Source organism: Halichoerus grypus, chromosome 4, assembly GCF_964656455.1.
Source record: "Halichoerus grypus chromosome 4, mHalGry1.hap1.1, whole genome shotgun sequence".
In the NCBI taxonomy this organism is placed as follows: Eukaryota; Metazoa; Chordata; class Mammalia; order Carnivora; family Phocidae; genus Halichoerus; species Halichoerus grypus.
In genome coordinates this window covers 117,377,585-117,389,587 of record NC_135715.1, presented here as the reverse complement: position 1 = coordinate 117,389,587, position 12,003 = coordinate 117,377,585, and the positions used below count along the sequence as shown (strand labels likewise).

At 35.9% G+C, this 12,003-nt stretch overlaps 1 protein-coding gene across 4 annotated transcripts in view; it reads left to right on the top strand.

Moving 5' to 3' along the window:
• Positions 1-10,841, top strand: part of STAM2 (signal transducing adaptor molecule 2) — a 45,806-nt gene extending 34,965 nt beyond the window's left edge. For all 4 annotated transcript variants that reach the window (XM_078070791.1, XM_078070789.1, XM_036074677.2 and 1 more), the window contains 3 exons: positions 3,795-3,948; positions 6,585-6,754; positions 8,324-10,841. In XM_078070791.1, coding sequence (XP_077926917.1) covers positions 3,795-3,948; positions 6,585-6,754; positions 8,324-8,552 — 553 coding nt within the window. In that variant the 3' untranslated portion in view covers positions 8,553-10,841. The remainder of the gene's footprint in view (positions 1-3,794; positions 3,949-6,584; positions 6,755-8,323) is intronic.
• Positions 10,842-12,003: the final 1,162 nt, after the last annotated feature.

Below are 12,003 nucleotides of genomic sequence, written 5' to 3'. Positions count from 1 at the left end.
GGGCTCTTGCTATTACGGTACCAGTCTTCATTTTCTTACTTGGGCTGGAACTGAGGGATAATGAGTAATGAGGAATAAAGCTGAATAGAGAGCACAGAATGAAAACTGGGGTCTTGTTATGTGATGAGAAGTAGTATTTGTAAAACTTTCAAATGAAATTTCCTTGTGTTGGGGCACCTGGGTGACTCATTCGTTAAGCATCTGCCTTTGGCTCAGGTCATGATCCCAGGGTCCTAGGATCAGGCCCTGCATCGGGCTCCTTGCTCAGCGGGAAGCCTGCTTCTCCCTCTCCCACTCCCCTTGCTTGTGTTCCCTCTCTCACTGTTTCTCTGTCAAATGGATGAATAAAATCTTCAAAAAAAAAAAAAAGAAAAAAAAATTTCCCTTGTGTTTGTGAAGCTAAATCCAATACACATACCTCTCCTCATTTTTCTTCCTTGTATTTCTGTATTTCTCTTGTGTTTTTAATTTCCTTATCCCACATAATCTTACTCTTCCTTAGAAAAAGCAGCAGCACTGAAGGATAGACTCAGCATTTTGAGCTTTTCATTTATTTTTGACTTTTCTGGTTCTTCAGCTTCCTGTTTGAAGTTACAGGGAGAAGCCATAGTGAATGGAAGACAAGGATAAGGCTTTAGTGTTCCATCATCATCCCTTTCTAGATTCTATTTATTGAACTACTGTATCAAACCTCACAAGAAGATGGGGCACCTGGGCGGCTCAGTCAGTTAAGTGAAATGCGTTGGGCTCAGGTCATGATCCCGGGGTCCTGGATCGAGCCCTGAATCGGGCTCCCTGCTCAGCGGGAAGCCTGCTTCTCCTTCTGCTGTTCCCCCTGCTTGTTCTCTCTCTCTCATACTTTCTGTCAAATAAACTCTTAAAAAAAAAAAAAAAACCCGCACAAGAAGAACAGGAATTACTTTACTTCGTATCTGCCTTTGCCAGAGAAGGGTAGTAGCAGCAAGATTTTTTCTAGTCACCGAAGATTATAATCTTTTTCCATAAGATGTTTTTTTATAAATCCTTTATATTTTCTACAGAAATGAAAAACAAATCCCTTTCAAAAATTAATGAAATGAAATGTAGTTTCATATTCTTATTTTGGAGAAAGCATTAAATATCTACATATACATTTACTGTGGTTTCAGTGCAAGGATATTGATGGTCAGTGAATAATCAAACTGGAAATGATTAGAAAGAAAAACGTCAGTATTACCTTAGGAGTGTGGCTAGGAGTACAATTATTATAAACCTTTCTGGATCTTAAAAATAGTCCATATCCTTTAACCCAGCAAATTCAGGCCCATACTAAATATATAAGGATATATGCAAAGATTTACTTCTTTGAGTATTCTTCACAGTATTATTTATAACAACAAAATTGGAAGTAACTAAAATGTCTTTCAGTGTGAGATTGATTTTTAAGATAAAATTACACTTCTATACATTCTACAGTAAAAAGCATTGTCAATGATAAATATCTATTGACATGGAAAGATACTATACTATGTCATGAAAAAGAGGATATGATAGTATAATCTTATTTTTGTTGATAAAAAGAATATCTTCAAAGAAACAGGTCTAGCATAGTTAAAAATCAGAGTGACCATTTCTGATACGAGTTAATTTTTTGAGTCACAGCTCACTTGTTAGTTCTTCAATTTGTTTCTGAGTAGGCCAGCTGGCATTTTCTGTTCCATGGCCACTGACTACAGATGCAGCTCCTATTCTGGAAAATGCTTGCTGTTCTTCAACAAATTTTTATTGACTATTTATTCCTTGTCAAGCATTCCGAAATGAATAAAATACCATTTTTTCCCTTGAATGGGTCATCATCGATTTGTTTTTCCTAATAAGAAAAACAACTTTGCTGTCAGAAAAAAAAATTTACATTTATTTTCTGTCGTCATTGTTTGGGATGAGATTTTTTAGCATTTATCACACTAAGAAATTATATTGGGCAAACATGTAATAGACTCCAAGAAAGTTTAGATAGATGTATTGAAGAGAGATCCATGGTCTGAACTTAACAATGTTTCAGATTCTTCTTTTTTTTTCTGATAGTCGCAGGGCTGGATCTCACTATCCTGAGATCATGACCTGAGCCGAAATCAAGAGTCAGATGCTTGACCGATTGAGTCCCTGTTCCAGACTATTCTAATCTTATTTCCTACTGCCCTCCAAAAATCGTTTTCTACCACCTTGATGAAATTGCCCTTTTCATTCTTCCATTGTGTACCCTTCTCATTCCTTTTGCCTGTCTTAATTCACACTGTCCTACTGACCTGACTTAGTCTTCCTTTTTTGCTTGGGCCTATCCATCCTTCCTCAGGTGCCAGTTTAAGTCCCAGCTTCTTCATAAAGCCTTTTCAGTCTGCCACCACCCAAACTAGTCTACTTTTCTAAACTCTTCTGTTCCTTACCTATTTCATATAAATTTGGATTCAATTATATGCCATCTTATATTGCTTGCTGTTTTCCATGTGCTTAGCTTTGTCTCCCTAATAGATTGAAGTCTCTTTGAAGGAGAAAACTACACCTTCTGCTCCATTTTCTTTGTGCTAGTATTGTGTTTGGGCACAGTTCAGTAAAAATTTTTTAATTGTTTTGGGGTTATGTCTCGAATCTTTGAAGGTGATTTCTGCGTTCTGGTGTTTCATCAGTATACTGGGTTATGTGGACCAAATGCCTGTGGTCATTTCTTAGTCACACCTTTGTTAGCATGGACACTAATTTCTGAAGCTTTCTCTGTGGTTTACAAATGATACTCTGAAAATAGAGTTTGACCTGCTTTATATAGTCATACATGCAAGAGAGGAAATAGCACCTTTTTGTTTGTTTCAGACATAACATTATAAAGGAAACATTATAGAGGAAAGGTGACAAGTCTTGATAGGATTCAGTCCAGGTCATTTATTTGGTAGTCCTGTGTCTGGTCGTCGGCCTCTGTTGCTTATCTTTTGAGCCTCTCTGTGTGTATATAAAAAGAGCTACATTTAATAAACAGGCCGTGGGTGCCACATGAAGTGGACATTTAACTGGTATGAACTTGTCAGTTGCAGTGGGAGTTCTTTATTACTCCCCAGGGGAATAGACAAAATTGTACGAAGTCAGAAGGATTTGCTCTGGAGTTCCTTGGGCAAATTTGAAAAATGCTCTTATTTGGATTTGTTATTTATACAACAAAGTATCTGATTTCACTCACCTTCTCAAAAGAAACCAAAAAACAAGAACAATAGGGACTAGTTTATGTTTTCATTGTTTTTATTTGCATTTTCTAGGATAATTATTAAGATTTTTTTCATTTGATTCTTTAATGTACATAAGCAAATGAAAAAGTATGATTTTGTTTATGAGTGTGTGTTTTTATTTCAGTCATATCGTGCTTCAAAGCAGGCTCCTGACCTTGCCTGAGTGCTTTCTTCTACTTAGATTTTAATTAAGGCTTGGGCTCTTCCAAAATTGAGAAATTATTTTGCTTTGTAATTGAGTTTTCAACAGAAGCCTATAATATGTGAAACAGAATTGTCCTAGCACCAAAATTACGAATTGACTGAATTTTTATGAGGTGTGGAAGGGACTTTCCCTAATATTATGAAGTCCTATCAGCCTAGTTATTATGAGAATTAAGGAATTCCTCCTCCCATTTTCCCATGGTGAATATTCTTTCATTGTATATAAAGAACCTTTTAAAATATGAATAGAAAATGTGCTAAATTTAAAAAGTAATTTATGCTCCTAAATGCATGCTTAAAAGCATTGAAGAATATTAAAGTGCTTTTCTTCTCTATCAGGAAGCATTCAGAATTGTCTGAATTGAATGTAAAAGTCTTGGAAGCCCTGGAACTATATAACAAGTTGGTGAATGAAGCACCAGTATATCCAGTCTATTCAAAGCTCCATCCTCCAGCACATTACCCACCTTCATCAGCTGGGGTTCCAATGCAGGTGAGCATATTTTTGAGAACATTTTTCAAAATTAGAAAAAAGTTTTAAATTCAAAAAAATGTTTTAAAGCTTAGTATTAAAATTTCTATGGTCCATGAATAAAATCATAAAATTCATCTTTGATGGTCCAAATATGGGCTAAACAATTAGCATTCACCAGGACAAATTAGATATGGCTATTTTACAAATAATTTTAGTTCATTTTTAACATGAACAAAGAGACCATTAAATAGATGATGGGAGTTCCGGTTCTTCATTTGCTTTTGTAAATATAAAGCATAAATCCTTTAAGTAAAATGTTCAAGTCCTCTAATTTAGGACAGTGCCTGACCTATTGAAAGTCCTCTAGATGAGGTACCGATGCTGTTCCTGTTGCTCAACAAGCAAGATTTAACATTTCTTTTAAAAATTTCTGTCAATGGGGCGCCTGGGTGGCTCAGTGAGTTAAGGGACTGCCTTCGGCTCAGGTCATGATTCCAGGGTCCTGTGATCGAGCCCCGCAAGGGGCTCCCTGCTCCGCGGGAAGTCTGCTTCTCCCTCTCCCACTTCCCCTGCTTGTGTTCCCTCTCTCTCTGTGTCTCTCTGTCAGTTAAATAAATAAATAAAATCTTAAAAACACAAATAAAAATTTCTGTCAAGATTTCTTTGACTTACATGATTAGTAAAAGGCTTATTAGTTAGTGAACTTCTTTTGTCCTCAGATCATGCTATATATTTTTTCTTTGATGTGACTTAAATTGTTAAGAATTCAAGCACAACAAGGATGTGATGCAGGCCTGTGAGTTCAGGGTCCAGAAGCCATTAATGAATAGCCTCTTTTCCTGGGACTTTACACCTTCTCTGTGCTTCCTGCTGAAGGGAATACTTACATTTATCACTATCAAGTATTCCAAAGCCTTTTTCAAATTTCAGCCAGTTAGCAATTGAATTCAGAATGAATTTGGACGAACAAAATTCATGTTAATTTATGAGAACTGATATGTAAAGGAGTGTGTGAAGGAGACACCAAGGAGAAAAGATAGAATGTGGGTGCATAAGCTAGATGACTTGACACGACATAATTGTTAAGTAAAAAAGAAGAGTTTCTATGGTAACTGTCACATCAGACAAGATGCATTTATCAAATATGCCACGTCCCGAACTTTTGGAAAATGGTGAAAAGAAGCATTACATATGAGGGTAGAAAGGATTTCTGGGTGCAAAAGATAGCTGGGGTTTATTCAGTATTGCTTCTGTTTTCAGTGAGTTTATTTGCGGCTACTGTGAAAGTGGAATAAAATAGAAGTGTCTCCTCCATTGAATGATAGAACTGTTATATTTGCTTCTTTGTGTGTCTCTAAAGGGTTATTTGTCATTCCTATGTCAGGTTTTTGTGTTTAGTTGCATACTATTTATAATCTGTTTTGCTAAGCATAACTCAGGTTTCTAAAAAGTTAGCTTTCTGTCTGATTCTTCACATAACTTCTATATATACTATTCATGCATAACAGCATTTGAAATATTCAAAGATCCTATTCTAATTAGAAAAAAAATTCCGTCCTAAAAATGTTGGAGTAACACACCATGAGTTAAATCTGTGAAGTCTACTCAGGAACCCTGCACTGCAGAAGAGGTCCATTCCCAGGCTCAGCCTGTTGTCAGTGGGTTGGTACATGTTGGCCAAGGAGGTGATATGATTGCAACTACCTTAAAGTTGATTTGGCACTTCAGCATGCTAAATTTTCATGTCCATGGTCTTTTTTTTTAAGATTTTATTTAATTTGACAGAGAGAGAACACAAGTGGGGGAGCAGCAGAGGGAGAGGGAGAAGCAGGCTTCCCACTGACCAGGGAGCCTGACATGGGCCTCAATCCCAGGACCCTGACTGAGCCACCTAGGTGCCCCTCCATGGTCTTTGCTTTACAAATAGCTTTGTTTAAAACTGGAGTGATGATAGTTACTGTATGATACTTAATAAGTGTTTGCATTGTTATATTGGTAGGCAGATAGTAGATCTTGTTCTTAAAGGAGATATTACCCTGAACATTAGGTAGGGCACGTAAAATATCCAAAGAAACTTAGACCATTTTGCTGTTTCCTGAGGATACATCTCCTTTACCAAAAAATCTTCTTTACTTTTTTCCTATTTGTTGTAAAGGCAGAAAATAAAGGAGACCTTGCCAGAGAAGGTCTGCACCCTGCCCTGATACCATTTATTCTTATTCTCCCAAGTTTCATTCTTAGGAAGGAGTTGAATAAGTCATCCTGGGATAGGGGTGAAGAAGGTTGTCATTGTGTTGGTGACTCGAAGTGATGATGGACTGCCCTTCAAGGGAGTATGTAGTTTCCTGGGGCTTTGCAGCAAGACATGTTACTGAGTAATAGGCAACCTGGCTGGATTCCAGCCTGCTGCTTAAAAATATGCCACCTCCTGCAAAATAAAAGAACAATCAAGTAAATCATAAATTTCCATAGATTTGGCACTGTGATTTGGAAGCTCTCCACTTTTTGTACTAGGGTGGATGGATTGGTAGAACCAGATTGCTCCCCAAAGAACTATAACATTTAATTTTATTTAAGTCTCTTGAAGTATTAAATATATTGTTAGATAGGTGTTTGGGAAATCAGTGAGTCAACTTTTTCTCTTTGGTTAATAGACATACCCAGTTCAGTCACATGGTGGAAACTATATGGGTCAAAGCATTCACCAAGTCACTGTTGCCCAAAGCTACAGCCTAGGACCAGATCAGATTGGTCCACTGAGATCTCTGCCTCCAAATGTCAGTTCCTCGGTGACAACACAGCCTGCACAGACTCCATATTTAAGGTAAGTTTTTGGGAGCTGTGTTAATTTTGTAATTATATACACTAAATTTTCACAGAATTTCATGAGAATAAATTGACTTTTCTTTTTATAATAATAATAATTGAGATGAAGTTGTAGAACTTCTCATTCCCAATGCCATGACGTCCATAATGCTCTTAGCTTTACTACCTCTACTAAAATGGTTGCCCAGACATGGCTTATAGTCTGGGTCTCTGGGACAAACTAAAGCTAACTGTCCCTTACAGGGACCAAGCCCATGATACACTTAGCACAGTGCTGTAATCAGCCTAGCAAAGTAGTCCCAGGCATATTTATCTGCAGGCACTCCTGAGTATCAAAACTTTACTTGATTCCCAAGTGCATTTGAGCTGTGGAATCTGTGGTCTAATTTTTTTTTTTTTTTTTGGAGAGCGAGAGAGCACTGGAGGGGAGGGGCAGAGGGAGAGAGAGAATCTCAGGTACACTCCATGCTGGGCTTGGAGCCAGATGTGGGGCTCCGTTCACGACCCTGAGATCATGACCTGAGCCTAAATGAAGAGTCTGATGCTTAACTGACTGAGCCACCCAGGCACTCCTGTGGCCTAATTTTTTATACTAACACTTCTGTTCTGAAAATGATTTTTAAATATTGCTTTCTATTAACTGCTTAACCATATAAAATGTTCATTCAATATAGTCATGGTAGATGATCTTTAAGGTTTTCCCACCCAAATTACATGAGTGTAAATTTTAGATATTATCCAAAAATTAATTAAACCTGTTCACATTGGTGTTTAGTTCAGTTAAAATGTAAAATTTTGTGATTCTGTTTGACACTAGAAATTATGGAGGAAAAAAACTGGAGAGGTATAGACATTAATCCTCATAAACAGTGTATTTGGTATAATTTGAAATTATATATCTTTTTTTAAAAAATGTATGTTATAGTAATTATAGGAATAAGCAGAAGTTCTGCAATTTGGTGTAATTTTTCAACTTGTTTTTTTGTTTTGGTGTAGTGTTAATAAGTAAACTATAGGTCAAGACTATCTTGAGGGTAGATTCAGGGTCCTATGTGGATTACACTGTTCTCCCTGCCTTTATTATTTTTATGTAGAGATTCAGGTTAAGTTACCAGGGGCAGCTTTGAAAGTGCCCTATCAAAGGAAAGTATAGAGCATGTGAGGAAAAGAGGTGGTCTCCGGGCTGGATTGAGAGCTGCGAGAAGGGAGAATACGGTCCGCAGGTGTACTTTGGGTGGTTCTGTGCTCATTGTAGCCTGGCCAACGATACCACTGTGAGAAGCACAATCTGCATCTCCTCAAAAGGTTTTTAAATATTTGCAGTAGGAGATTTTGGAGAAAACAAAATTAAATAGGCCTTATAATCTTATCTTTTGTTTCTTTTATGAGTACTTTCTTCTCACCAAATATAAAAATTATATTAACAGTGTTGGACAGTTGGAGTAATTATTATATAAACTTTAAAAGATAAAAAAGGCATTTTTATGGTTTCATGATGACTGATCTCTGATCATGACCTAGATAATGCAAAGTAAATATGGTTTTCTCTTTAAAATTTTGTTTGTAGCACTGGACAAGACACTGTTTCCAACCCTACTTACATGAACCAGAACTCTAACCTTCAGGCAGCTACTGGTACAGCTGCTTATACACAGCAGATGGGGATGTCTGTGGATATGTCATCTTACCAGAACGCTGCTTCCAGTTTGCCACAACTGGCCGGCTTTCCAGTGGCAGTTCCAGCTCATTCAGTTGCACAGCAGCAAACAAATTACCATCAGCAGCCTCTTCTTTAGAACAAACCAAGCATTTTCTTGAAAGCCTTCATATGTGTGTTACTTGACCCTTGTGATTCTAACCTGAAAATATTAAAAGAAAAAAAATTTTTTTTCTCAACTCAAACGAACCATGAATAAATAAAGCACAAAAACTTACTCTGCTAGGCCATGAAAGGACTTTTTCAATCCAGTTTGTTTTAAGTCCAACTTCTGATCAAAGGCAGCTTCAGGTAGCTTCCAGTTAATTTTGTCTTACTTTCAAATCTACACAAATCTGGACACCCAGTAAGTAGCCTTATGACACAAAACAGCATGAGATAGGAGTATTACATTTTTGCTTTAAAGAAACCACTCTTTATCCCTAAAACATCATGATAATTGGGAGAGCACCAAAACCTTTGACTATTTTTTTGTGTCTGCTTATTTTTTTCAGTGTTCGCCACAAACCATTACTTCAAAAGGCAGACTTCTTTTTGGGTGAGCATTTAGCTTGCCAGCATATTTCTTTGGCTCCTTAAATTGCAGTTGTGTTTGCAGTACTGTCAGTTTTGCTCTCTGTTATGTTGAGTAATAATTAGCATATAATTGTCTATAGAAGCAAGAGCAATTTGGAAGGAACAAAAATGTTTTCTGTTATTAACGGGGAAGACCATATAAATGCAGATGTGTGATAAAGCATTTAGCTAGTCCCCTGTCATGCCAGCTGTGGGCTAAGGAATGCCCCACAAAACATTTCCATTCCCTGAAGACAAACATTTTCCTTATAAGGCTCCCTTGTATTTAGAATTGCCACTAATGACCTTCTAAAGTGACTTTGGCCATTCTCTAATGAAAATAATAAGGTCCACTTCTTTTCCTTCTTGAAGTGTGGTGTGCAGAGATGCTGCATTTTCTTTTTACGGATTGCTTGTGAATTTGAGCCATGAGACATTCCTCGTAATTTGATGTGATATATCCCAAGCATGAATAATGAGTGTTTTTTTAATAGATGTGTTGTTTCTTTAAAGAGGTAATTCAAGTACCATTGCTATGCCAGGCTGTTGAGAAATTTGGCCATTCCTTTCAGAGATAATTCTGAGCCTGTGGGATAATAGCAGGCAATGGATTGATAGGGAAGCTATCAAGACAGTTTTTCTGAAGCCTACATTTTATAAATTAGTTTACAGTGCTAATAGATTCCACATACTATAGGAATTAGGTAGTAAACCAGTAGGGATTGTTTTCTCCTAAAAATTCATACACTACTGCATCATCTACCAACTTTCTAGATAACACAAAATAGAAGATGGCGAATATATATGCTTACAGATACACGGTACTTAGACTGGGAAAAAACAAAGGACATAAGTGAAGTTACTTGCCTGGGAGCAAGATTTCTAAATTGTTTTTTAAAGAGAACCCTTAATCTTTCTGCTAAGAATTCATTTGAAGACAGTGCTCTGGAAATTTTTGTCATTTATCTATTTACAGAAATTTAATTACAAGTATGTTCTCTTTTCAAAGAAACTGTGTCCTAAAATAAAATAGTCTATATACTACTTGGTCTACATTTAAAGGAAAAAACAACAGTATTTGAAAGCCCAGTTTCTGTCATTGTCTTATTTCAGATATAAGTAACTGAAAGTGTTTTAACCTTGAATGTCTCATATTCTTTATTTCATCCAGTATTTTCCTTCCATGTGAATTCAATTATACACTTATAAAAAATTCTAAAATGGTACCTTATTTTTTGGGAAATGAATCTTCTATTCTTTAAAGAAAAAACATAAAAAGCATTTATAAAGCTGCTCTTGATAATGTTTGCATATATATCGAAAATCTTACATTTTTCCCTCCCAAACAGTATTTAATAAGGTTATTTTAATGTTTGTGTAAATATTTCATGTATAATTGTGATCTGAATTGTAAAAGCTTAACTCTGCATAAGTCTTTGAACTCGTATAAATACTGCACACCCACTAAATTGGGATCAGCTAATTAGGTTCACCAAATGTAGTTTTGGAATAATATAACATGCGACATGTATATAAATCGTGTATATTGGCATTTATCTGTGAAATTTTATACATCCAGGAGTTTCTTCTCCCTCATAAATTAAAAACAATTTTATTTTGGCCACACTGTATAATGAATTTTGTGTTGCAGCTTGTTAATAGTATAAAAATGTTATTAAATCTGTGTACTAAGATGGTATTTTTGGTGTTAATAGGAAATAACAGGGTTGTTATTTTTCTTTCTTTTCCGTGATCTTATGGGTTGTATTTATTTTAAGACCTCTTTATAATTAAATGTTTTCTGCCAAAGGAATTGTCTAATATCAGATTTCTACATTGGGTTCATACTTGCTGTTTTATAAAAAAAATAAAAATAACTTCTATTTCATATGAAATCTCGGTACATTAGAAAAATTTTCTGAAAATTTATAATAAAATCACTTTTCATCAATGTAGAAAGAATTTCCCTTGGGTGTTAAAACAGAGGACGCGGGATATGTTCTTATAGTTTGGAAAATGTACAGTCTACCAACATTGTCATATAGTTTGGTAATCTACAAAATTACCTGAACATTAAATAATTATACTATTTATCAATTAGGATTTGAAATTATTTGCAAATACATTGTCATCTGATGTTACTTCAAGTAGTTGATACTTGACCACATAACAAATTTCACTGTACGTTTTAAAGATGATTTAAAGTTTCGCCTTCTGAATTTTTTAAACATTTTGAATGTTAAAAATATTATGGCTTAGGTATTTTTAAAAGTTTCTCAGTAAAAATCATAAGTGTCTAAGTCTTTTGGCTTCTAGGGGAGGATTTACTGAATTGTTATAATGAGAAAGCTCAAGTTATTTTTGTAAGTAATAAATTATAAATAATATAGCACCAATCATGCTTTCTTTTTGTGAGAAGACGTTTTTCTTACTTACTTACATCAGTTTTAGTCAATAAGTAAAGGGAGGACTCAATTCCAGGGATTTAATTTTTTTGTTGTTAGTACAATTTAGTTTCTTTTAGAGATTAAAGATTTAGATTTTTTTTTTAAGTTTTTCCCAGAAGAATTATTCTAATTTTACCAAGCTCAATTTGAGTTAGAGTTTTCTAAAAACCTTACTGTGTCAAAAAGAGAAATTATGTTGCTTCTTACAAAGTATAGTGGGAGGAATCGTGTCCCCCCCCCCCCCAAATTCATGTTTGCCTAGATTGTCAGGATGTGACCTTATTTGGAAAAAGAGTTTGCAGATGTAATTAGTTAAGGATTGAGGTGAGATCATCCTGGATTTAAGGTGTCCTTAAGAGAAAACACAGACATACAGCAAGCAGGGCATGTGAAGATGGAGGCAGAGCCTGGAGTGATGCTGCCACAAGTCAGGGATGGCCGGGGGCCACCAGAAGCTGGAAGAAGCATGGAAGGATTCCCTTCCAGAGCCTTCAAAGGGAACACAGCCCAGTTGACACCTTGATTTCA